This window comes from Rattus rattus, chromosome 13 (genome assembly GCF_011064425.1).
Source record: "Rattus rattus isolate New Zealand chromosome 13, Rrattus_CSIRO_v1, whole genome shotgun sequence".
In the NCBI taxonomy this organism is placed as follows: domain Eukaryota; kingdom Metazoa; phylum Chordata; class Mammalia; order Rodentia; family Muridae; genus Rattus; species Rattus rattus.
Window position 1 is genome coordinate 51257484 of NC_046166.1, and position 27790 is coordinate 51285273.

General features: G+C 43.2%; 1 protein-coding gene and 1 pseudogene across 1 annotated transcript in view; one reads left to right on the forward strand and one right to left on the reverse strand.

Moving 5' to 3' along the window:
- Positions 1-426: 426 nt before the first annotated feature.
- LOC116914610 (low-density lipoprotein receptor-related protein 1-like) overlaps positions 427-27790 on the reverse strand; it is a 48902-nt gene continuing 21538 nt past the window's right edge. Inside the window, exons 14-33 of the mRNA XM_032918973.1 lie at positions 25079-25390; positions 23530-23740; positions 21583-21767; positions 20893-21108; positions 18199-18437; positions 15067-15196; positions 14698-14885; positions 13738-13924; positions 12644-12862; positions 12050-12233; positions 10491-10692; positions 10239-10403; positions 9726-9926; positions 8002-8551; positions 7535-7660; positions 5501-5611; positions 3183-3419; positions 2367-2844; positions 909-1008; positions 427-521 (exon numbers count right to left, since the gene is read on the reverse strand). Coding sequence (XP_032774864.1) covers positions 492-521; positions 909-1008; positions 2367-2844; positions 3183-3419; positions 5501-5611; positions 7535-7660; positions 8002-8551; positions 9726-9926; positions 10239-10403; positions 10491-10692; positions 12050-12233; positions 12644-12862; positions 13738-13924; positions 14698-14885; positions 15067-15196; positions 18199-18437; positions 20893-21108; positions 21583-21767; positions 23530-23740; positions 25079-25390 — 4271 coding nt within the window. The 3' untranslated portion in view covers positions 427-491. The remainder of the gene's footprint in view (positions 522-908; positions 1009-2366; positions 2845-3182; positions 3420-5500; positions 5612-7534; positions 7661-8001; positions 8552-9725; positions 9927-10238; positions 10404-10490; positions 10693-12049; positions 12234-12643; positions 12863-13737; positions 13925-14697; positions 14886-15066; positions 15197-18198; positions 18438-20892; positions 21109-21582; positions 21768-23529; positions 23741-25078; positions 25391-27790) is intronic.
- LOC116914915 lies at positions 15305-16993 on the forward strand (annotated as a pseudogene).

Genomic DNA, 27790 nt, shown 5'->3' on the forward strand with positions numbered 1-27790 from the left:
TGTTTTTATAAACAATTGCCAACCCAGAAGTGACATTTATCCAGGGTAGTGATTGATGCTAAAGACCAAATACTTGAACATTTCCTATTACACCGAAACCTGGCTTTTAACTAGAATGACAAGAAGATCGCTCTCTTTGGTGAACCAGAAACCTGGTTCAGAGGACTACTTATCTCAAAGTCAGTGTCAGAGCTAAGATTTAAATCTAGAACTTCCGACTGGCACTGGGTCACATGACTTGGGCTGACTTGGAGCTGAGTCACAGCCTGAGCTACATGGAGGTCAAACTGGATTCTCACCGTATCTAAGAAGCTACAGTTTCCTAAACTCCACTATGTTACCAGGTGACCGTCTCTAATTTAAGAAGGAATCACTTGAAGAAGTAATCAGTATTTACCACAAACTGTTAGGAAAGTTAAGACATCATACAAGGGAGTAGACAAGCAGCATTTATTTAAATGTTTCAGCTCTTTTTTTTTTTTTTAATGAGGTCATTCAGTTTGTAAGGAGGTTAAGGATTCCTGTGGGAGAGAGTTGGGAGTTAGAGAACATAACACTGTCTTTGTATAAACCAAGAAAATCCGTTGGTGGAACTTAAAGACGTTAGTAGAGATCATGGGGGTTGGGTACCTGAGTTTTGGGGGGTAACTCTAATCCTAACAGCAGCCCACCCCACTCCCAATATCATTAGCCCCGTGTGCATGCTACTGAAATGTCTAGGCCACTACTTCATGCATGTTTTATTTTAGTTCTCCAAATCAGAGCTAATGACCAAAGACTGTGTAAGCAAAAGTTTAGTATAAGTTACAGCCTCATTCACCCAGCTTAGATGTTTCACAATCGCTTTTTAAAAGCCTATCCCGCCACCCCTTTTCCTCAGATAAACCTCCTCGGCTCCTGCGGCTTACCTGCTCATCATAGACTTCGTTGACAAAAGTCTCACTCTTCATTAGATTTTCTTCCTCTTGGTTATTTTCTTTATCATAGTCCAAATTTTTTGATGATGTTCTATAACCAAAGAAAACAATGTGAAAAGATTAGGTTTCATAGGAACCAAGATTAAAATATGATTACAGTGGGTGGGGGGGATGCCTCGGTTCTTAAGAACATTCATTTCCTGCTCTTGCAGAGAACCTGAATTCAGTTTCCAGTACCCACATGGAGGCTCAAAGCTGCCTGGAGCTCTAGTTCCAGGGGTCCAATGACCTCTTCTGGCCTTTGAAGGCATTGTACATACATAGCAGACATGTATAATGTATACATTCTAGGCAAACACTCATGCATTATATATATATTTGTTACTGGGAAAATATAGTATTGTTTCTCCACTGAAGGAAACTCAGGGACCAGTCAATGAGAAACAACTTCAAGGACAGGTAAGGGGCAGTGGGACACAAGTAAAGTCAGAAAGCAGGACAACATGGCAGAAGGACCAAGAGTAAACCCGTTATGCATTAACCAGCCTTTGCTTGGACAGGTTCATACTCCTGCCCTTTCTTCAGTCTGCGTATGGAAGACGGAACAGCAAGGCAGCTCAGAAAGCAGCAGAACCCTTTATAATTCCTCATCTGACAGCCGCCTAAGGCTCCCTCTCAGCACGTCCATCACCTCCTTCAGACACGCCCCGCACTCTCTCTCCTGTAATCGCAAGAGTTCCATTTGACTGTCTTTGTTCCTTTAATGACCTTCTTGCCCTTGGATAAAACTCAGTGTCGATTCTTTACATTCTTCCTGAATTTCACCTCTGAGTGTGGGTTAAGCTGTGCCCCATTGATGCCCCCAAATAAATGAAATATAGACGGTGGTGGTAGGGTCTCCAAGGAGGCAATGACGTGAGTCCAAAACAAGAACCCCACAACAGGACTGTCTCCCTAAGAAGAGGGCGTGCGGACACAAAAGAGCAGGAAGACATTGTGAAGGGGAAGGAAGGTGCCCACCAGTCAGGGAGAGGAACATCGAATCAGAACAATCTGCTAAGGCCTCTCAAGAGCATGCATTCGTGCTGCTTGTGACAGCCAGTCTGGCATCCTGGCAAATTAGTAACCTCCTAACAAACATGCCTGCAGACTGAGGTGCTGACCTACCACGTCAAAGATGGGGAATCTCCTCACTTTCATTCCTTAAAGCAGATTTTACCCTAGCAATGTCTCGACCCTGCCCCCACCTCCACACACACTGTATCACGTGCCTTGGGTCTCAAGGACATCAATCCAATTACGATTACTCCTGGCTGTTTAACAAGTGCCTCAGCCAAATTATTCCTCAGAAAATGAATTCTTAGAATGGACTTAAAGCTTCAACCCTACTCATCTTAAGATGAGTGACTGAAATGCAATTCTCAGGCGAAGACACGCATAGTCACTCACCTCTTGAATTTACGTTCTCTTCTGGAATGTAGGAACAGCCCCAAAACTGCCAGGGTAGCTGATACAGCAATGACTCCGCCCAGGGCTATGTAGCCAGTGGCAGGGCCACGGGCTGCTTCTTGGCAGAACTCTCCACCATACTCGACCAGGCAGCGGCATTTTCTCAGCTTTCCTTCCATTATGCAGATCCCATTCCCGTTGCAAAAGTCCTGGCTACAGGGCCTGTGTGTCGCTGTCCGTAAGTCCTTGGACTGAACAGTTTCCGCTCTTCCCTTGGTTTCTGGAACCTTGCTCTCTGATGCAGGCATTTGAGTAGTTAGTGTTGTCCTGACAGGATGTCTCATTTCTTCTCGTCCTAGATATACATCCGTGGTAGACTCAGTAGCCTGGGAAAGTTCGAAAGCTTCTGGTATCAACCTTTTCCAAGCTTCTGGCTTCTTAAGTACTGATGAGGAATGGAGTTCACCTGGATTTAAACCTACAAGGACCAAGACAGATGGAATCATTTGCCCAACCTCCTTCCGCTGTGCTGTGGTTACTAGTCATTCTATTTAAGCTAATGATATCAAGACCTGTTCAAACAACTGTCCAGCTTCTTACAATTCACTCTCCTGCTCTCTGTCCTAAACCAAAGGCATTTCCAGAGGGATACATAACAATTTATATTCTCAAAAAATAGGGATTTTACATTGTCCCATAACAAAAATCAGTGCTAACATGGCAGTGACATATAGGATAAATACTTAAGGAGCAGTATTGAATTGGGTACTTCCAAAAGCCATGCACACTGAGGCACAATGGGTAGGAGGTACTCACAGTCCACTTCATCGGAGCCATCCAGACAGTCAATGTGACCATTGCAAATTTGTTCCTTGGAAATGCACCTTTGACCATTCTTACAGCATTGCGACGTCAGAGGGCACTGGACAGCTTCCACACAGGTGTGGTCGTCAACCAAGCAGTACCCACGGGGACACCGGCAAGTCCTGCCCTCGGGATTTGGTAAACAGATATGACTGCATCCTCCATTGTCTTTTGAACAGCTGTTGTTACCTGCACATCACCCCCATTCCCAAGCCAAAAATATATTAAGTGAGATTAGGAGAGATCTGGGGGAGTTTTCTAAAGCTTTTAATAAATACATTAACAGCATATGACACAGGTGCTTCCAACAAATTAGATTGCTCTTCAATTTGATTCCTTTTAGTTAATTATGCTCTGAGTAATGGATAGATCTTCATAGTTCAGTGTGACTTTAAACACCTAACAAGGGCCCACCTTAAGAAAAATTGAGGGGATCTCCTAATCATTCAAGACCACATTGTGGTCACATTGAATGACAGAGCCACAACGTCCTTGGAAATAAAACTACTGTTAGTTGAAACCATGGAAACTGTGAGGTTTGTCATCCCTTTTACAATCTGATTAAGAGAGCCATTTCTCATTTAGGATCATTCGTCAAGGTTTAATGGTAAACTTGTAATGAGGTCTTACTTCGTGAGACACTTCAGACACTGTATCACAGAGTTACATGTGGTGCAGACAAACTTACACAAAAGGTGAAAAGCTGACTGCCATAGTTCTAGGAACTAAGCAAGTTCTTAGTGAAACCAGTGTAACCATTTATCACTTGGCAGAAGTCTAAAAATTATGTCCCCATCAAGCCAAGACTCTGGTGGTCTCCACATGACTAGCACACTTTCATAAAGGTTTGGCTGTCCCAAAAAACAAAGGGTAGCATTCTCTTAAGACTTGTCACATTCGACTGTCCCCAAGTTGATAGTTTGAGGCTCAATTAACATCAAAAGTACAGACGATGGAGGGATAGAACAATCACTAGCTCCACTTCGGAGTTCAAGTGTGCCCATGTTGCTAAAGATTCTACCTGAAGTGCTTTGTGTAGTAGACAAGAGCTATATCTCAAAGCTGTCCCTCCCTGTCCCCTTTGCTTCAAAGACATGATCTCAATAAGTAACAGGCCTGCTCCAACCACCAGGTGTCTCTCAAGTCTCGAGTGGGTGTTTTGCTTATAACATGAGCAAGGTGTCTGTGTATGCGCTTCTTGTGCTTTTTCTTTGGCCCTTTTTTTCTATGTTTGTTCATTTTTATCCTATTATTTTGCTTTTTGCTTTTATGTTATTTTTATTACTATTTTTAGATGCTTGTTTGTATTTGAATGGGCGTGAATGTGGGTGGGTAGGGAAGTGGGGAGGATCTAGGAGGAGTTGGGGGAGGAAGAACAACAATAAGAATATACTGTATGAAAAAATATATGCTCAATAATAAAAATGAGAGAGGCAAGGAAGAGGCTTGCCCAGTGGTAACGTTCAGGCGCTGTGCTCACAGGAGCTGGATTAGATCACAGACACAATCATGCACAGAACAACAATGCCCAAAAAGGAGAGAAAACACAACAGCAACTGCTGGAAGCCAGTCTAGAAGGTGCATAAAGAAAAAAAATTAAATAAAATTTAAAAGGACAAAACCGAAAGTAGAACTCAGATTCTATAGTGGAGATCTTTAGGGCCCCTCAAAGGTCTCTGTGGTCGAGTCTAACCCCAGTATTGAATGGTGCTGGAAATAGAAGAAATATGGCTTGGTGGGAAGTATCTAGACATGGGAGGCAATTCCTGAAGAGGACTACAGACTCCAGTCTCTTCCTCTTTTGCTCTGCAGACAGGGGGAGAACAGATTTTCTCTGCCATATGCTCCTGTAATAATGTGTTGCCTTTTCCATAGACCCCAAAACAAGGAGGCACAGTCATAGACTGAAACCTGCAAAAACAATGAGTCAGAAAGATCCTTCCCTCGGCAGAAGCCAGCTGTCTCTGGTATGTGTTATAGTAAGAGCATGAACAGCTAGCATCATGTCTGCCAACTCCCAGCCCAGTGGATTCACCACAGCCACATTTGGTACACTAATAAAGGCAATGGTGTCAATGGTGAGCCTGACCCAGACTGTGAGGAACTGCATATAGACAAGGGCATTGTGCAGCCCAGTATGAATTTTAGACAGGGATATTTTAACATAGCAGGAAACACAAAGACAGTCCAAGGAGAGGGTAGAGTGGAGTGTCCCCTTCATGCACTCAGTAGATTGCAATGTCATCTCAAGTCATTGGACTTGTACTTACCCCGTTGACTGAGGACACTATACACTTTTAAGTCTACAATCTTCTGGTCCACTTGGAACCACTGGTTTTCTGAGACTTGTGCTTTGTTGTACCAAACTCTGGTGATCTGAGCTGAAACAAAAGCCAGTGAGTAACTGTTAGCAGAAATAAAATCCACGGCAGAAACATTTCCCAGGCAAAGGCTTGCATTCAGTAGGAACATTTTAACTCATTCATGTGATCAAATGAAGCAAAAGGATTTTTTTCAGAAGAGCTGCATATTTTTCTGAGTTTTATTGCGGGAAAGAAGTTCTGAAAGAACTTTCTAAACTGACAAACTCCCAACTATAACAAAGTCACATATTATCTGTGTGTGGTGACACACAGTCATAATCCAGCACTAGGGAGTCTAAGACAGGAAGATTGTGAATTGGGGGCTAGCCTGGACTACAGAGTTAGATATTGCCTCAAAAAAAAAAAATCAACAAACGAACACACAAAAATAAAGTCAATTTTACATGTCAAAAAATTGTAGCTAGAGCAATAATAGATGTTGAACTAGACAATTAAAACATGTGGCACTTAAATGCAGTCCATGTGGTTAATGAAGACTATCTCAAAATTTATTAGAGCATATCTCTGGAAATGGCTCATTTGTGAGAGTCGTAAGGAATCCTAAAGTGAGTGGAAAGGGACACATACCACAGATCCTCTGGCGTAGTGCCTGACAACTTGCTTTGCTGTTGCTGATGGCTATTTGGAAATTTAAGGAGGCAGGTTTAACTTGTTCGTGTTTCCTTAAATCTAGATTCTTACTAGGAGTTTATTCATAGGAATCTAGCATAGATGAACTAATGTACTAGAACACAGTGACTTTGGACAATGCATATCCTAGAAATGCTACCCTAGAGTCTGGAATAAAACTCTTTGTGCGTCAGGAAAGCAGAAGCAGGAGTGTGTTGGGGACGGCGGGGATCGGTAGATTGGGACTGGGGCTTTGGGAGAGGCTGAAAGGGTTTGACTAAGAAGAAACTGTCACAATAAACACGTACAAAAATGTCATAGTGAAACCCATTTCTTTGTACGTGAGCACGCAAAGTAGAAGTACATACAAAAGAGCGTGCAAATTAGAAAAGGTACTTTAAAATGAAAGTAGAAAGAGTGTTGTATAATCCACTTAGTACCTCATGGTTCCTTGTCAACTAAAGACATGTATTGTCATTTCTTGATGAGCTGGAATGGCTAGTAACTAAGAGTGGCCACTTAGTCCTAACTCCTGGCCCTGCTCCCTCTGCAGTAGGGTTGCCCTAAGGTCCATGTTTAAAGACTTGGTGTCCAGCTTGGGAAAAAGGCAAAGGAGGTTAGACTTTTAGGCCCCTGGCCTTCCTCTTTCCCTGTCTTTGCTTTTTGTCTCCATGGGGGAACTGGATTTTCTACCACATGATCCACCAAGATCTACTTCTTCACCAGAGATTCAAGTGCAATTGGAACAAGTGGTCTGAAACCCAAGGACCTGAGTCCAAACAAGACTTTCCTCCTCACAAATTGGTAAGTTGGTTGCCACAGGTGTTTTGTCACAGTGACAAATTAATAACATGGCAGGAAGGAGCATCCTATGAAACACAGAAATTTCAGGACCTAAGTTTTTTCATATAAAGCAGTGGTTCTCAACCTGTGGATAGTGACTTTTTAGAAGTCACATATTAGATATTGTGCATATCCGATATTACATTATGATTCATCACAGTGGCAAAAATACAGTTGTGAAGTAGCAACAAAAATAATTTATGGTTAAGGGTCACTATAACGTGAGGAACTATATTAAAGTGTCACAACATTACGGAGGTTCAGGGCCACTAATACAGAGAATAACCGAGTAAGTAAAAGGCCCTCCAGGTCACAGATGCATCGTTCCACATCCTCTGTAGTCTAGGGAACTCAGTCATTCTTCTAAGAGAAAGACACTGCTAGGCATGGTGCTGAGCAGAAGCAGATACAGTTTGGATCACAAGAGTAAGTTCAGACCACAGTTCAGTCTACGCAATGGAGACCTACCATCATCAACGGTTGTCCACAACATCATGTCTTGACCACATGCAAAGAGGTGAAGACCCTTAAGTCCTTGATGGTCTACTCTGTATCTTGAGCCATCGAGTTGAATACTTTGTATAAGTCCCTGCCCTGGGAAGAGATGGTCAGTTAATTTCACTTAGTCTTAATAGCTATACTATATCCTGAAGTGTGTTATGTCTTATCCCAGTTTCAGGATGATACTGTTTACTGTTTGGGACCTGAAATTGATTCTCTGTCATTTACCTCTCCATAACAGCGATTCACAATGATTTGTTTATAATACATATGTACACACATACATACATATGTAGCATATATGATGTGATACATGTGTGTGTGTGTACACGATGAGCAGGTGTGTAATCATGTGTTTACATGTGAGTGCAGGCATGCTTGTGTGTAGACTCTGTGAGATTCATATGTAATCGTATGTAATATTGATTGCTTACCAGTATCTGCCCAGTATACTCGGGTCCCTGAATCCGAGAAAGTCAGACCCACAGGGACTGGGGATTTCAGCCATAGCACTTTTCTCTGGCTGCCATCCATAGAGGCACATTCGATGCTGGAGCCATGTCTCCCGGCATCCTGCAAACCCAAGTCTGCCAAGCACATGACTGCGGTAGGTGGGTGGAGGACAATAGACGATGGGCGGTAAAGGTTTTCACTGAGCAAAACAATGGGATACTGGCCGTTCGAGAAAGCAACGTTGATGTAGGGATTCTCAGTGTCGATCCAGTATATATTCCCACTCATCCAGTCCAAGGCAAAGTCAATCACTGTCCCCCTCACAGAGATGACTCTCTGCCATGAGAGTATCCCTCGTTCTTTCAGCCTCAGTAGCCTGATGTCACTGGTGTTCAGCTCTGACAGGTAGAGGGCCTTTTCCTGGACAAGATAATCCACTGATGCCAGCTGCTTGACACTGGTAAAAGGAAGTGTTCTGTGTTCTGGCACAGTTGTTTGTGATGGAGTAGTCTTAAGATTTCTCAGATAGATCTATGGGGAGAAATTAGGTAGATGACAGTGATCAAGTCTACTAGGATCTTCTAATATGATATTGGTGCTAGGAGTCTTAAATTAATAATTTCAGGCATTTTATATTCTGAAAGCAGAAAGCGGTTGATTTGTTCCTTTTCCTGGAGCCTCTAGCACTGAGAATTCCTGAAATCCATGTGTCTTAGTCAGGGTTAATATTGCTGGGATGAAACACCATGACCAAAAGCAAGTTGGGGAGAAAAGAGTTTATTTGGATTATGCTCTTAAATCACACTTTATCATCAAAAGCAGTCAAGACAGGAACTCAAACAGGGCAGGAAGCTGATGCACAGACCATGGATGAGTACTACTTACTGGTCGGCTCAGTCTGTTTTCTAATAAAACCCAAGACCACCAGCCCAAGATGGTACCACCCACAACAGGCTGGGCCCATCCCCATCAATCAATTAAGAAAATGCCCTACAGCTGGAACTTGCAAGGCATTTTTGTCAATTGAGGCCCCTACTTTTCAGATAGCTAGCTTATGTCCGCTTAAAGCTGGCTATTGCACCATATATTTTGACAATATAAGGCCTTTCTCTTTAAACAATACTCATTAATTAATATCACACTGGCAACTGAAGGTATTCTTCAATCCCCAAATTTGTACCATTGTTTTACAATGCCAAGAATTGACAATTCATCTGGGTGGGGACTTGCGTGATTGTACATTTAGCCCCTGTTAATTTAAAACATGATCCCTCCCCAAATGAGATTCCTCCCAGGGTAGAATGCAGGTAGCTGCTTGGATCACAACTAATCTGAATCCTCATAATTCCTATGGGTAATCCCCATAATTCTGTTGGGTAAACAGAGGCAAACATGGTCTCTACTTCCTAACTTCACCACATCCCGTGTGCTAAGGATGTCTTAAAGGAATTTAAGTACATATCACTTTCATTTAAGCATTTTAAGAAATCTTATGTTGGTTAGCATAGCCCTTTTCAAATCAAGATGTTTTGCATCACAAGAACACCCAATGTATAATGAATACGAAAACATAAGTTGTGTTTTAAGAATTTTTCAAAGGAAAGGGCCTCCACCATTTACAGCTAGATGTGGAGAAGTCTAACACTCAGTCAGAAACAGAACACAGACCGAGCTTAGGCATGTCAGGAAAGTTCTAGAACAATACCTGGGTGAGAACGGTGGGCAATACCAGGAACACAAACCCAGACTCCTGGAGAGACACACAAGTGATTCCATCATCTGCCAGCAGAAGGCCAACGGGACAGCGGCAGCTTCCCTTGGCTTGTGGGCTCAGAAGGCACAAGTGAGAACATCCTATGTCCAGACAAGGACTAGAAGACCTGGGCTGGAGGACTTCATGCATTATCTGAAAGAAAAGAGCTGGACGTGGCTAAGTGCTAAATCCTTTCACATCCTTCTCCCCTTTCTTCCTTCTTTCTCTCCTCCCTCCCACCTTCCGCCTCTCTTCCCTTCTCTCATTTTCTGTGTGCTGAAGACTGAACACCGGGCCTCATGCCTGCTTAATATGCACCACTCTACCTCAGAGCTACAGTGTCAGCCCCAAGCATGCTCTTAATCTCTGTAGACGGTGCCACTAAACTTGGTGATGTGGGAGAGCTCGTAGACATAGCCTTTTCTAAGAGGACCAGGGAGACATTTTAAAGAGTACTCCACTTACTTTGAGTCCAAAGGGCTGTCCCGAACGCTTGATGAGGACAGCCCTGTCCTTGCCTGTCATCTTCTCCACAGACTGTATTGTTCTTGTCTGAAGGTCAGACCAGAAGACTTTATCTTCAAAAACAGCGACTGAAAAGGGGCTCTGGATTTGTGTTAGCTGCATCATCTACAATGGAGAGGTGAGCTCTCTGGGGTGAGTTTTACACAAGACCCATGATACTTCAGCTGATCCTAATGTCAAAAGGACACTTACACGAATGCCACTACCATCTAGGTTGACAGAGCCAATGCAGTGAAATTTCTCATCGGACCAGAATATCTTCCAACTTAACTGGTCAAGAGCTATGCTAGTTGGTCGGCCAAGGCCTTGATTGACAAGTATCTTTCGGCTGTTACCGTCCATGCCAGCTTGTTCTATTCGAGGCTCCTCTCCAATTTCAGACCAGTACATCAATCTGTGTGGATAAAAGCCAGCTTTATGGTAGTACACCACCTTGGAGAACCTGTCTATCAATTAACTTCTCAAAATATTGACTTACAAAGATTAAAAAGATTCCAAATGTGTCTAAAAAAAAGTAGCTTAGAATTCAATGCCATCCCAGCAATAAGGGAAAACTACTAAGTTATGGCTCGATTAATTTCCCCTCAACTTTTAATTAGTTTCTTAAGTATAATTGTGGAAATATTAAAAGAAAATTTTCTTGAAACTTTTTGGTGATTGTTTATTGTCATGAATAACCTCAAGAATCTTAGGAGTACAATAGTTCACAGCCTGAAAGTATTCATGGAACTTACCAGTCTTTCTTTAACTAGAGGGCAGGGAGAAAGAGAGAAATAAAGAAAGGAAGGAGGAAAAGAGAGAAAGAATAAAGAAAAGAAAGGAGAGAAAGAAAAGAAGGAAGGAAGAGAAATAAGAAAGAAAAGAAAGAAGGAAAGAAAAGAAGGAAGAAAAAAGAGAAGAAAGAAAAGAAAGAAGGAGAGAAAGAGGAAAGGAGAGAGAAAAAGGGAGAAATTTAAAAATTGGCTAAAATAGCTTTTAAAATTGTCATGGGTGGTTGTGTAGGTGAAACCCCATTACTGCCTATGGCTGACAAATGCAGCAGACGCTGCTGTTAGTTTCCTAGAGCCATGTAAGAAAAAGAAAGGCTGTCAAGTGCGGGTCACCATTGGGACCGATTTCCCGTGTCTTTTCCTTGTATTTGTTACTCACATAGCCATCCCAGTGACAGGATGGGGCATTAACTTGATTTGTGTGCTTTGGGCTGGAGGGTTGTTAGTGGGAAAATTTCTTGCCTGACAATGTGAGTTCAGTTCTTGGAAACCAAATGCTGAGAAGGGAAAACCAGCTCCCACAAGCTATTCTGTGATTTCCATACATGTGCCATGATGCTGGAACATGTGTGCACAAGCATGCATGCACACATCTGTGCTAATTTTTAAATTTTTAAAAATTTTTTATAATTTTCCCTTTTTAGAAAGAAAAGACTGTAAGTGGAATCATTCAAGCTTAACTCGAATCTGGATGGTCATAAATGAACTCCCCTTAACTTCTCTCCTTATCTGCTATTTAAAAATCATAAGTGTGTTCTAGGAGTCCACTTTTTTGCCTTAGAAACCACTACTTGACCACAATGTGATTTGCACTTTGAACTTTTCTCAAAGTTTGGGTTGATACCAAACAGCATTAGATCTAAAAGCAGACATGGTTTTAAGTCACTCGTTCTGGACTGGGCTAACACAAGCACTTATGTAGAATTCGGGAGGAATAATAAGCTTGAGGTTCTTGACCAAGAGTTCTGATGCCCAACTCACCCATTTAAGGGATCCAAAGCCAAAGACTGGGGCTGAATCAGGTCATCATCCAAGACAACTGTGTACTCAGGTTTTCCTTTCCCAACAGCAGTTAACTGAATTGCCAAAATCTGGCCAGCTCTCCCATCAGTCCAGTAGAGATTTCTTCCAATCCAGTCAACCCCTATACAGTCTGGCTTTATCCCTAAAGAAAGGATATCAAATGTGGGTTACCATATTCAATAGATATGCTTATGCTAAACTGTTACTTCAGTAGGCTTAAGCCAAAAGGTCTAAACTTGGATGCCATATTCATTCATTTTCCAACTGCTATAGGCAAATTCAACACAGGAAACTATTAATATGTCCCAAAATATTATTGTAGAGGAAGGTCATCATTAAAGCAGTGGTCGATCACTCAGAGCTTGAGAGAACCCATGTCCACTGAGATGACAATGGGTGTGTCCTTCTATTTCTTACTAACCAGCAAGCCTTGAACTCTTTCTATTGAAGAGATAGAACCCAACCCGGGTTTACATTAGTTGCCCCCATCATGTTGTTTGTGTTCTGTATTATGTTACATGGATTTAGTAAGAGCTTCTCAGAGGTGTATACCTTGCACCACCATCCCATCTTTCTTCGTGGCCATACTTGTCCACCTTATACTTTCTGCATTGGGATCGGCCCAGAAGATTTTCTGATCCACTAAGTCATAGTCCACAGAGTAAATAACCCGGTTCTTGTCTACAGTTGCCAGGATATCTTCTTTTAAGCTTCTCAGTCCAGAAAGAAATAGGTTAAACTCAATCGAAACAAGCAGGATTGGCTCAGCACCTGCCCAAGAGAAATGGCTTTCAATGTGACCATGAAGGAGTTTGTATAGTGAAGATCAGCACAGGCTAAATGAAAGAATATGACACAGTATGGGGCCTTGGGCTTGTTGTCCCACAGGCTGGGCTGCCAATTAGCTCACATGGAAGAAGTGTTTTATAACAATGATTACAATAACTACATCATAAAGGTATATAGTATGCAACAATTATTAGCTTAAATAAAAAGTAGCATCTTTTTTTAGTTTCTTATTTAGTGGACCAAATAGTGAGTTTCACTGTGACATTGTATTGGACACATCCGTGTACCTTGCTCGCAACCACTCCCTCCCTCTACTACCATTTCCCACAATGTTGATCCACTTCCTTTCTTCAAGTAGTCCCAGTTCTGTTTTCATGTCCCATGGGTACGTGCACACATTCCACAGATAAGAGAAAATACGACATTTTATCTTTCTTCCTTTTATTACCCTCTCTTATTTCCCCTCCCTTTCATCCTCTGTCCCACCCATAGTCCCCCTTTAACTTTCATGCCATGCATCTATTCATATTTAAATCTAGATTCCACCTAGAAGACAAACATTTGTCTCCTTGGGTCTGGCTTATTTCACTTAACACAATCTCCAGCTTCACTCATTTTCCTGTGTGTGACATAGTTTCACTTTTTCTTTATGGCTAGGTAAATTCCATTGTGTATATACATGACATTTTTCTTTATCTACACATTTGTTGATAGACATTAGGGTGGTTGGGAGTGAAATATTGGGGCGGATGGGCAGGAAAGAAATGTTTGATAAGTAGGGTTGACCCATAGCAACAGAGTTAGGGATTCAAAGCTCATGATCCATGATTTAGAAGAGAGTCCCAGCTCCAGGTTACCTGTTGCCTTACAAGTGTGGCCATCAGAGCCCAGCAAGTAGCCAGGGTGACAGGCACAGATGTATGAGCCCTCAGTATTGATACAGGTCTGACTGCAAGGTTGACCAGATGGCTGCTGGCACTCATTTACATCCCGACAGATTTGCCCATTGCTCTCCAGCTCAAAGCCTGGGGCACAAACACATACCTGAAAGAGAAGAAAAGCCATCAGCATATTCTGAAGACAGAACAGCATTGACAAAAGGGCTTTGATCTTCATATGAGATTTGCATGGTGATACATTCCATTTTGACAGCTAAAACAGCTTTCCTCTGAATAGTCCCTTCTCTTTGCCTCATCAATCTTTCTGTGTCCCTTACACCCTTCTATCCATCACTGGACAAGAGTAACAATGGCTAGGTTCAGTTCAGGACATCAGAGCCTCTGCTGCATCCGTAAGAGGAAAAGCACACGAAGCTATCTGAATTGGCCATCTGCCAGTGGAGATCTGGTGTGACCAAATATCAGAACACTTTATTTCACTCGACTTTGAGAAGAAGAGAGTTCCTGGCATGCTGCTGAGTGCTGAGTAATGATGCCTTAATATAGCCAGTCTTCAAACTAAGAGCAGGGCAGGTTCCAAATATCTTCATGGAAGAAAACTTCCCACTGCCATTTTCCTGACCTGCCCAGAAATTTGGACCTTACCACCATGCAGCATTCCTCCCACAGCTCACAGCAGAGGCACAGCAGTCATTTTCATGACTGTACCAGGAGATACAATATATGGGAGAAGTTAGACAGGCCTTAGGAGCTAGGAAGGCTCAGGTACTGGAGAGGCACTCAAGACAGTTCTACTATGTTTATATCTTTGAGATCAAGGTGCCGTCTGGGACAACCTGAATGAGTGTGCTCACTACTGATTTTTCTCAGAGAATGTAGGTGGCTGAGAGAGAACAAACAGTAGCTTCAGCAACTCACCGACCCAGTTGGGGACTGGTAGCAAGAGTGGTAACATAGTTCTGGGCTGCACATTGATGAGGAACACTCCCCACCCTCATCCGAACCATCTGCACAGTCCTCTCGCCCGTCACACACCATGCTGAAGCTGAGGCAGGCACCAGTAGTAGTACACTGGAACTCGGAATCCTGGCACCTCTGTGGAGCACCTGTTGGAGAGGGGATGGCTTTCTACCAGAGGTTTACAATCCATCCCAGCATCCCTCCTCTGCAAGGCTCTTTCATATACAACCAAGACCCATCCAATGAGAGAAGAAGGTGGGCTCCTGGTTCTGTGGTATTTGCATGGAAGCCCTTGCTTCTGCCTCAGTGAGGATGCCCTGCACTTACATCCAGCCTCATCACTGCCATCTCTGCAGTCACTCTGTCCGTCACAGTGCCAGAAGTCAGGCACACACTGGTCTCCACTGCCACAAGCCCACTGCCTTGGGCCGCATGAGATCACCTTGAGGCCACAATCCTGAGGAAACAGTGACAATCAGTGGCCTCTGGCCCATCTAAGGAAGGAGTTTGCAAAGTTAGACAAGACCCTGGGTTAGGAGACTACTTTTAAGTGCCTTCTGTAGGGATGCCAAAGGGGACAAATTATGTCTCTTTTAGTAGATGGATATGTGGTCTACCCTTAAGAGTAGTGTGTTTCCGTAGTAAGACTACCTTGAAGAAAACTAAAATTTCACTTGTAAGTGGTTATCAATTGGAATTAGCTTCTGGGTTGGAGATTGGGGAATATGCCTCCTTCTCCTTTCAGCTCTAGGACACCAACTTGGGCAAACATGTGCAGGGCCTGTGCATGCTGCCTCGGTCTCTGTGAATTCATATGTGCTTCCTCCCTGTTGTGTTTAGAAGACCTTATTTCATTGTCACGAACAAAAGCACAAGGGAGGAACACTGGCTTCCTAGTACTTTGTCTGGGTCCCTGAGTACTACCACAACCACAATTGCCACCCTACTGCAAGTGACACCTGGTTTCAGTACTCTTGGCACCAGCTTGACTCTCTTGACTGGCTAAAGGTCCCAGAATCACCCTTCTTGTGCTACCCACTGTCACTGGAGGTCAGGAAAACCCATGTGCATGGCAAACTCCATGTGAATGTGGGTACCACTCGATGTGGACCACCATGAGGTTATCTTGACACCATGAATATTCTAGCAGAGGGAGGTAGACTAGTTCAAAAAATATAAGAAGATAGATAATGCCCCAGAGGAGCTAGCTCAGGGTATTGCCATCAGCAAACCTTCTGAGGAGTTATATAGCCCACTGTCCACACAGATTGACTGTCCTGGTCATGCAGTTATGTTAAGAGTAAGGTCACAGACCCTTTCCCCCTACATGGTGGCATCATGGTGGTGGCAGCTAATGACAGCCTCATGCCCCAGATTGGAGAACACTTATTGCTGTGAGCTAAAGACTGGAGTAGAGCATGTTGTGGGTATGTGTGGACAAGATAGACACTTCCCAGGATTGGGAGATGGTTAAACTAGCAGCATTGAAGATCCAGGGGCTGCTTGCTGAGTTTGACTATTAAGGAAAGAAGATTCCAGTCATCATGGGCTCTGTTCTCTATGCCCCTGAGCATCATGATTCTAAACTAGGCGTGAAGTAGGTGCAGGACTGATGGATGCTGTGAACACTGATATTCCAGTACCCACACCACACCTGCAAAACCCATTTCTGACACCAGTAGATGAAGTTACTCTATTTTAGCCATGGGACAGTGGTGACAGGTACAATAGAGTGTGAAATGTTGAAGAAGAAAGATATATGTGAGTTTCTGGGATATAAGAAGAACATTTGCCCTGTGGTGATGAACATTGAAACATTCTACAAGATCCTAGAGAAGCTGAGGCAGGGAGATATCCTGGGTGCTTTGGTCTGAATCATGAGAATCTGAGGCATGGTCATGGTCAACCCAGGCTTCATTCAGCCTTAACAGAAGGTTGAAGCTCAGGTTTATTCCTCATCAAGGAGAATGATGGCTTCCACAAGCTCTTTGTGCCTTGTTTAATGCCTGGCATGTTCTCTCTGTCTTGGGACATGGCCTTCTCTGTGATTTTACCTCCAGGGAAGGAACTTGTCCTGCCTAGAGAGGACCTACGTGAGGCTTAGCCTCATCTTCTGGCAGACCATGATTTTAGAGAAAGTCAGCATTTCACCTTGAAGGATGGCAACAAGACCATTAGCGCTGACTTTGTCACTTACACACCTGCCATGACTGAGGCATGCCAACCTCAAATGGATCTGAGTCTGAACTCCTGAGTCAAGCTGCATCAACACTGAGTATAACTTAGGCTATCTCTGCTTGTAAGAAGTGGCCTGCCAGGTGAGATATGCAAATAAACTCTTGTGAATAAACAAAAAATAAAAAGTACAAGAGAATGACCAATTGGGAAGTTGTCATTTCATCTGGATAACAGAAACAAAGGAATCTAATCTAGAAATAAACTTAGAACTCTTTCTTCCACAATGGATACATGCTCCAGCAAATTAAAGTTGACAGTATCTTTTGCATCTACTCTGACTTGAGTATTTACAGAGGAGGGGCCATCTATGCACCTGCTCATCCCTAAAGCCCTTTAAACCAGTGGTCATGACCCTTTGGGGGATTAAATGACCCTGTCACAGACCAGAAAACATGGATGATTTACGTTATGATTAATAACAGCAGCAAAATTACAATTATGAAGTAGCAACAGAAACAATTTTATGTTTGGGGGTCACTACAACATGAGGAAACATATTAAAGGGTCACAGCATTAGGAAGGCTGACAACTGCTTCTTTAGGCATATTCCTAGCTGTTGAACACTACAGACAACAGCTTGAGCATCTGGGACGCATCGTGAACAGTTCTGAGCTCCAGGAAGCTTCCTGGTAACAATCAAAAGGAGCTGAGGACAAATATGTCCATTTCCAGAGCTCAGCTTTTGATTGGCTACTCGGCCATGGTGGTCGTGTTCTAATCTTTAGAGCCCTCCTACAACACAAATGCCTCTTAAAAGCTGGGCTTTCTATAGTCTCTTGGTAACACCCTGATGCAGCAGCCATGGGTGACTTCTCTGCCTTTATATTTTCCCGAATTTCCCAACAGAAAGCATGGGTCACTGTGGTGACTGAGAACTACAGTTAGCAATCTTGCTTATCAGTAGATTCAAAACTATTTTTGAAGATCGAATCTTTAAAACCACGCATGCACAGATTGTTACTGCTCTCTGTCACTGCTCCCTAAACAATACCATGTGGCAACTATTTCCTCAATGTGAACACTGCATTAGTTGATATAAGTAACCTAGAGAAGATTTGATGTGTGAGAGAATAGTGGTCCATTACAAAGACTAGGCCTTGCCCTAGGGAAGACTTGAGCATCCATAGATTCTGGCTCCCTGGAAAGATCTAACAACTGACTCCCCTTGGCTACTCAGAGGCAATGGTCCCTCTGCGTATTTCTGAAGGAGAAGTATGCTACCTTCTCGTCGGCTCCATCTCCGCAGTCCACATCATGGTCACATATCCACTCTGCCAACACACACTCTCCACTCTTCGGGCACTTCATCTCCCCTTCTGGGCACGGTAGGGACCAGGAAACGGGGCAGCCTTCTTCATCTGAATGGTCCAGGCAGTCTCGGTTCCCATCACAATGCAGAGAAGAAGACACGCACTGGCCGCTCTCACACTGGAACTCAGTGGAGCTGCACTGTTCATGAACTGAGAAAGGTAACACTTTGGGTAAGGGCTCGGGCAACTCTGAGGCAACTTGGTGAGAAGAAAAATGCTCCGGGGACTCTCTTGAATTCTGCTGTCACTGCGGGAACCGGCCTCATCAGGCAGGAAAGAAAACTCAGTTAAAAGTTACTCTAAAACGGACTTAGTATTAATCACCTGCCCCAGTCCTGCCTTGGTCTTAGAAAATTCGGGCTGAGGGACAGGAACGGGAGAACCTACATACAGATCGGGCGTGGGCAGAGTGAAGACCCTCCTCACAAAGCTTGGTGCATCAGCAATAAGAGAAATTCTCTCCCAACATCCAAAATGTTCTGTAACATTTTGCATGCACCTTGGTGTGTAATCACCAGTACAATTTCCATGCTGCTGGGTTCAATGCCTACAGACAGAAGGTTAGCCCCAGAAAAGGATGTGAAAGGTCTCAAAGGTACGTTCCATCTAGAGTTCAGGTTCCTTTGAGAATCTCGTTCCTCCGCATTGTCCGGCTGCTGTCACAGCCCTGCCTACTCGGTCTGTTCCATAGCCAAACATGCCTAAGCCCCACCCTGCTCTTCCCACTTTAATCCCTACAAGTTTCTCCTTGACAGCAGTCTCTCAAGGTGACATATGTCTTTGAACCATGTCATTAGAAAGAGAAATCAAGACTCCGTAGCCCATAACATTAAAGGGGAAAGTAACAGGACCCCCGTAAGTGAGAAGATGGCCCGGCAGGTGAAAAAGGGCTGGGACCAAATGTAAAACATTCAGGAAAGTAGATCATTAAAGTAATAACAAAAAAGTAATTTTGGAAACTAGACTAGTCTTTCCCCTAATGGAAATATTCCTGTGATGGGAAGAGGAGGATATGGTAGGACACTCAAGATGCCTCTAGCTCTGACCCTTTACCATCAAACTTCCATAGTAAATACAGCACTGTGTGTGTGTGTGTGTGTGTGTGTGTGTGTGTAGTATATGTGTATGTAGTATGTGTTATATGTGTGTAGTGTGTGTTGTGTGCATGAGTGTAGTGTGTGTGCAGTATATGTGTATAATGTATAGAATATGTATGTGTGTAGTGTATACAGTATAGGTATGAAGTATGTAGAATATATATGTGTGTAGTATGTGTGCATATGTGTATAGTGTGTAGAATATGTATATGTGGTAGTGTTTGTATATAGTATGTATAATATGTGTTTGTGTAGTGTGTGTTTGTGCATATGTTGTTTGTGTGTGTATTGGTGTATGTGCAGTGTGTGTGTATATGTATGTATAGCGTGTAGAGTATGTATGAGTGTAGTGTGTGTTTGTATAGTCTGTGTCTTATATGTGTGTAGTGTGTGTTTGTGTAGTGTGTGTATGTATATAGTGTGTGTAAGTGCATTTGTGCATGTGTGTGTGTGTGGGGGGGTGCACATGCGTGCACACATGTTCCCAACTGGGATAAACAGGTGACACTAAGCCCTTTGTGTCAACCCTCACTCTGTTATCAGACATTTTTGTTGTGGTCTACTTAGAACTTTAATTTTCACACTCTTATACTCTTGGTGAATTTACTATTCCAGTAACCTCAGCACAATAACAGTGCTGTCATACGTTCCCAGAACAAGACCGTGCTGTGGCAGAGGCATGGTGGCATACACCTTTAATGTAGGCATTTCGAAGGCAGAGATCTGGGGATCTATGTGAGTGCAAGGCCATCTGGTGTTTGTAGCATGTTCCAGACAGCCAGGGCTACAGAGTGAACTCTGTCTCAAAACCAAAAAGTAACCACTACCACCACCCTGCAAAGGTTGTGGTAAATCTTATGAAGCAAATGGTTATACTAGATGTGTACCCAGGGCTACATAGTAAAAATCTGTCTTAAACACAAAAACCACCACCACCACCACCACCACCCCTGCACAAAGTCTGTGGTAGGTCTTATTAAGCAAATTATTATATTATATAGGATTGTTAATAAGTCAACAGTACAGAGGCATCTTTAATAATGCTACAAAAACAGTTCAGTGATGTTATTTATTTGTGGGATGGTAAAGGTGCCCTGATCAGAGCTTTAAAGTATGTATGTGTGTATGTATGTATGTATGTGTGTGTGTATGTATGTATATATATGTGTATTTAGTCCTCAAGAACAATGGTTCAGTATCTGCTCAATGGTGATGTTTAGGTTATCATTCAGAGCACTGTTGTAGAACATAATTTCTAAAAAGAAGATAAATCAACTATAAATCACTTGGAAGTATTCCTAGGGCCAGACGTCCTGGGTCAGCACATAGAATAGCATGTCTCTTTTGTCCAAGAGGACCTCTGTGGAGTCTAGGTCAGGCAGGACTATACAGTGAAACTCAGAATACTGCTTTTGATAATCACACACACACACACACACACACACACACACACGTACTTGCACACATACATGCATACATCTTCGTCTTGAAAGGCTCGTGGAACTTACAGCATCCTTGTTCATCTCTTCTGTCCAAACAGTCTGCCTTCCCATCACATCTCCAACTCTTAGGGATACAGCGGGTCTTGTTGTCACAGCGCAGTGAGCAGTCATCAGCAGGCCTCCAGCAGCCCAACTCATCAGACCCATCGGAGCAATGCTCAGCCCCATCACAGTGATATCGCTCCTCTATGCACCCGCTTCCATCCAGACACTGGAAGACGCCTAAAGTGGAGAAGGGCCAAGACTGAAATTGGTCAGGAGGAAGATTTTAAATGAGATGAACTTTCTGCGTTCCAGAGTCTGAGGGCTAAAGAGAGTGCATCCCACATATCTGAGTTCTAATGTCTAGAAGACACACAAGGCAGCTTAATAACATGCTCAGGTCAATTACATTATTAACCTGAACCAAGCCATTTAAATCATTGCTTTGACAGCTTGCTAAATGATTACCAACTCTTCCAGTGGGCCATTTAGGTCACTCTGTGGACCAGCCTATAAGAAGGCAAATATTGAAACACTTAGCAAATTTAAGGATGCAAACAGGCAACAAACACAGACAAATGGATGAAGTGTGGTTGTGTCCTTAGGGAGTCCACGTTCCAACAGATAATGACATGCAAACTTGCCCAGAGGAAGTTGGGAGGTCATCGACCTTAAGATTACCCTAGCAAAAGGCCCGCCGTCAGGATTACCAACCTGGTTGATGGCAGACCCGGAAGCAGTTTTTTTCATCTGAGCCATCCTGACAGTCATCCTCACCATTGCAGAGGGACTCCCTGGGAAAGCATCCCTTCCCATCCTGGCAGGGGACAGAGGACCGGGCACAGAGAACAGGAGGAAGGGAAGGGGCAGTGGGCACTGGTTCCTTATGCCCAGGATCTAGAGCAAACAATATCACTTCAGCAAATCAATCCAGGAGGGCCCAACAGTAGGGCACATTCCCACTGTCCCCCTCCCTCAGAAAGCCATATCAGGGCTGAGTATCCACATGGCTCTACCTTACAAGAGCCAGTGAAAGCACCAGGTCTTAGGGATGATTAGATGAGTTACAGAGACCCTCACCCACTGGCTTTGAATCTGAGCAAGTTCTTTCTCCTTCCTGAGCTATCTGATGCTCTGTTTGCATCAGAGAATCGAAAGCAAGCACAACCGTGGGCAGCATCGCCGACTGTCAATCACAGACTGCACGTAGGTGCTGCATAAGAACATCACTGAGCTGAGAACGTCTTGCCACGCAGTTGCTACAACCGACCGGTGTGAACAGAGCAACTGCTCTTACTTGGAGTAGCTGTACTATCAGTCTGCATCTGGGTTTGCATGAGTACATTCTGGAACAGCAACGCAGCAACGATACCACACAGTCTAACGTTTCTCAGAATGCGTCCCTAACAGGACTCAATGCACTACAGTCCTCCTGGCTCCCCAGTATGGGATGAGAGCCAGCATAAGCCAGGCACTCCTTTGTTGAGTTGCATAAATTACACCACCACAAGTTATATTTGCCAGCAACTGTGTGTTAGAAATCAGAACAGGATTTAAGGCAGGAAGCTTAACTTTATCTGTATAACCTCAAGAACAAATCCTCAAACCTGATGCTTTTTAATTCCTAAGATCAATATAAAGCAACCAGTGAGTCAAAAGTCCTTGTGTGTCACAGAAGAGGAGATGGGACTGGATACAAAAAAAAAAAATGGTTCCATCCCTCTGGTGTCCATTGTGCTTTGAGATGCCCAGCTGTTACTACCAAGGAAGGTTCTGAAACCTGATGCAGAAACTCCTTTTTCTCTTCCTCACGACCTAAGACTGGGTGTGCTTGGTCCTGCTGAAGGATTCTATGAAAAGACAACATATAAACCTGTTCATCTTGACCCAACTCCAGCAAATGGAAGAACACAACTTTCCCTGGAATGTGGCGAGCACGAAAGCTTAAAATCCAGAAAGCTCCAAAATATAAAACTTTCCTAGTCTGACATCATGTCATAAAGGAAAGTTGGAGACCCTACTTCCCACTTCAAAGGCAGGCGTACTGAGACTGTTGTAGGAAATGACCTTCACCTCGTGTGCATAGAGTATGTACAAATTATCACGAATCTCACACTTACCTTGGGTTTCATCCATCAGAGATTTCACTATGCATCTTAAAAAGACTCCGAAACCTAAAATAGAGGTCCAAAAACTTGAAACACTCTTGGTCCTAAATATTTTGGATAAAGGCTATTCAACCTTGGAGGTGTCCCACAGAAGGTCCCCTACACAACGTCCCTGCTATGTGTCTCAGGAAAGAATACATTGTTTGGTAAATCAGTTTGGGAACAGTTTAGAACCAGTTATGTTCATGCACAGACTGAGCCTTGAATACACGAACAGGAATGAGCTTTCTTTCCCCAAGGGGCTAGGGCAGGCACACCTCTCTGAGAACTGCTAAGACTTATGGTCATTTTGACTGGCTAATTCTCTTAGCAACTTTGAAATATGTGTTCATTCTTAAACTCCCATAATAGGAACAGTATGAACAAGTTAGGGAAGGGGATGGCTAGGCTGAGAAGATGGTGGTAATGTAAAAGTCGGGTACCCAGGATTCTTACCCTAAAACACATGGAGGATGGACCCACAAGGAAAGACTTGCCTGGCACTGGAGAATCTGAAACCTCCTGGTTCTCCGCCAAGATGATCATTTTCTTTATGTGTGTCTCCTTCATTGTGGAGAAGGGCTCCAGTGTCTTCCTGTTCCACAGCACAAGAGTTGCCTTGTCTGCAGTCACCAGGTAAGGCGCATGGGCCACCATAAGCACATCGCTCCAGGATGTATTCCACGAGCGTGTTTGGTTCTTTAATAGACTGAGACTGTGCAACCCTAGGGAAGAACCAAGATGGCTCTGTGACCTAGAGCAAGGTGGGATGCATGGGCCCCGATGTGATGGAGGTCCGAAGTCCCAAAACTCCAAAGGAGAGCATTCCCCTCCTTGCAAGTGTCACAGCCTTTAGGACAGTGGGGAATATTAGTTTTGACATGTAGGGACAGCAGCTGTGGCTTCACTGTTTCAATGTGTGTTGTGTTTGGTTAGGTTTTTTTGTTTTTTTTTGTTTTTTTGTTTTTTGTTTTTTGTTTTTTTTAATTAACCTGCCACGAGCCAGAATCATCCGGGGAAAGGGGAACTTTAATTGAAAACTCCCTCCATTAGATTGGCTCATAGGCCAGCCTGTGGGGTATTTTCTTGATTAACAACTACCAGACCATTGTGGGTGGTACCATCCCTGGGCAGGTGGTTCTAGGTTATATAGGAAAACCAGCTTAGAAAGCCAGGAGCAGCGGGCCAGTAAACCACACTCTTTCATGGCTTCTGACAGATGTAGCTCCCTGCCTCCATGTTTCTGCCCTAAGTGTCTGCCCTGACTTCTCTTCCTTCATGATGGACTACAAGTTGAAGGGTTAGGTAAACCTTTTCTTCCCCAAATTGCTTTTGGTCATGGTGTTTTATCACAACAATAGAAAAGCGTCATGTGCTGAAAAATCATAGCTATCAGTGTGTTGGCACCAGGTTGTGAGGTAAGAAGATCACAGTTAAGGAAAGATCAGAATCACCACACAGTTACAGCTCACACTGATACCAACGTCTAACCACAGCCCTGGCACCTCCTCCTTTGCCTCTGTTATTTCTAGCTGTGAAAGGAAAAACATATGTAAAACGGAAATTTTGGAAAAACAACCATGTGCATTTTTTGAAGCTCTCTAAGTCTATTACTTCTGAAAGTGTTCTAAGTTTTTAAATTCCTCAACCAGAGTGTCAGATAAGAGATGGGTTTGAAGTGCCTTGCATTTACTGTCAAATTTCAAGTCAAAGTCTTTGTTTAAGCAGTGCTCAGAATAAGTAGGATGGCTAGAAAAAAGGTTTTGAATATTCTCTATACAAAGTAACAGTACATGCATGAAGTGACAGATACACTAATTACTATAATTTGACCATTACACATTATATGTGGGTGTCAAAATATCATTATTTAACCCACATGGATGTGCAACTATTTTGTGTCCGTTAAAAGTTTAAAACAAAAAATTTTCACCATAGCCCAAAAAATAAATTTAAAGTTAAAGGGAATGACTAGAAGAAGTATTATGCTAAAAAATGAAGATTTGGCATGTGTCCTCAGGTTCCCTCCTCCCCCATGGTACTGTATGTTACACAGTACTTACCAAGCCCTTTGGTGGTCCAGAGGATGCTAGCAGACCCAAGGTCCAAAGCCATCCGAGTGTCTGCTGCCCAGGTGCCTCTCCAAACTTCCTGTCTGTTTTTGCCATCGAGGGTCATGCTTTGTAGAGGCTTCCCACTCTCCACCCAGTACAGCACCCTCCTGGGCCAATCAAGAAGCAGTTGCAGTATAATATTTCGAGTGCTATAGAGAATGTATGACTCAGCGCCAGGCATACTGGTCTTGTGAATGGTACCTCGGTCACAGGGTACCCAGAACAGGTTCCCGGTGGCTATGTCCACATTAGCTGAACAGACTGTAGGAGGAACAGAGGCCACATTGGAAAAGGCTTCTAGGTATATTCATGTACTGGCTCTAATGGGTCAAGCGTAGGAGATCGACCCCCTCGAGCAGACACTTCTTTGTATCACGAGCCTCATAATGCCTAGTCTATCCAGCAGCTTGTCACTTGAGCTCCACTGGTCCTCACAGCCACCTGGAAATATCTACTACGTCTTAAGGAGGTGGCCAAGTGGCCTCCATTTGCATGCAGGCCTGTAATGTCAAAGTCATGTTCCTCTTCTCATGGGTCAATTTACAAATCTATCAATTATACTTCAAGGGGCTAGAGCTGAAATTGCTTTAGGAAAACTAGGACAAATGACATCACTTCAGATAGGATGGAAAGTCACCAAGAGCTCACTGGGAGTGAGAAAATCTAGGATGAGAAGGTGCAGGTATGATAAGGTCCAGGTTCATAAAAATCATGGGTATTTTGATGGTTTGAATAAAAATGCCACCGCCCCCCAGGCTCATAGGAAGTGTCACTGTTAAGAGGTGTGGCCTTGTTGGAGTAGACGTGTCACTGGGGGTTGCTTTGACATTTCAGATGTTCAAGCCAGGCTCACAGTTATTCTTTATTCCTGTTATATTTATTCCTATAGATCAGGATATAGAACCCTCAGCTCCTTCTGCAGCACCATGTCTGCCTGTGGGCCACCATGCCCTGCCAGGATGATAATAGACGAAGCCTCTGGACTCTAAGCCAGCACCAGTTAAATTTCTTCGTTTATAAGAGTTGCCATGGTCATGGTATCTCCTCATAGCGGTAGAAACCCTGACTAAGACGGGCATCCTTTCTCAGATGTAAACAATTGTGTTAGGTGCTAACTCCAAGCTCTCCACTCCTACTCAGGCTCAGTAGTGTACAGCTGGAACGAAGCTGGGATTCAGGTACTGTGGGATGTGGTCTGCCATTCAATTCAGAGCAATATCAAGCTAGAAGGTCAGAATGCCTTCCTCAAAGTCCTGTGTCTATGCTTCAGTGTCCTCAAGTGCATTATGAGAGGGTTTCTCTCATGAGCTTGTCACAAGCTTAATTAAAATAGGCAAAAATCTTAAAATAGTCTCTGCTGTTTTACAAGTTACTGAACCTGATCACAAAGCTCACAATAGCCAACCATCAGGAACTCAGCTACTGATTTACTAAAAATGATACTCAACTAATAGAATCTTAATTGTTTTATTACTATTTACTATTACTGGCTTAGGATTCCTTATTGTGGAACTGACTGTGGTTCTGAATTTGGAATTCTTTCTGGATGTTTTTGCACAGGGCCTTGAGAAGGGGACTCCAGTCTAAACCCAATATTCGTCTTTGTTTCCCGTATACCTTATACCAATGGCCTCAAAGTAGTTTTAGAAAACGCTACCTGCATCTGACTAGAGGAGAACAGATATGGAATTTCCCACTGAAACCATTGAGATTTTGGTATTTTGGACTTTGTAGTTTCAAATTAGCACTGCATAAACTGTATTGCACTCTTGTTTACTTTAAGTCAATCATTCCCGGGTGCTGGACATGGTGCCACACACGCTTTCCAAATCCATTCTAACCATGTAACATGGTATCTTGGAAGCTAGCCTTGCAGGGGCATTTACACCCTGAAAGTTGTCAGCACAGCTCATGGGAGAGGACTTATTTGAGGGTTACTTGTTTGTATGTTTTGTTCCTTAGATCTAGATTGGTAAGTAAATTGCCTTTGGGTCAAATATAGTCCACTGCCTTTTTATATGGATAATCTTTTAAGAAATACAGTTAATACTTCATACATTCATGTTACAATAGCAAATAGCCACTGAGCACAGCCTTTGGCCTTTCATACAAAGTTTGTGACCCCTTAGTCATTACTTAAGAGAAGTGAGATGGCTTAGTGGGTAAGGATGCTTGCCACCAAGTCCTATAACCTGAGTTCAATCCCAGGAACCCACATGGTAGAAGCAGATAATTGATTCCCAAAAGTTGTCCTCTGACCTACTTACACACATGTGGCACATGTGCACATGAGCACACACACACACACACACACACACACACACACACACACGTGCATGCACACCCATAAAATAAAGTAAATTCAAGGAAAGTTGAATTGTTAAGGGTACTGATTCCACTTACATGTGAAATTAACTAAACTCTAATACCCAACAAATCTGAGAATCCAAGAATCATTTTCTAGTACTTATAGTGCATGGTTGAGGTCATCAAAGCCATGTTTTATGACACCTGATGACCTAATCCCCTGTGTCTTCTCCACTTCACCTTTGTTTCACTTTTCCATGAAAACAAAGGTATGATATGATGTTCAAGTTAAAACTGCACTTCCGCAATAACTTTACCAGATACGGTCAACCTTAGCTTTTAGAAAGTAATCAT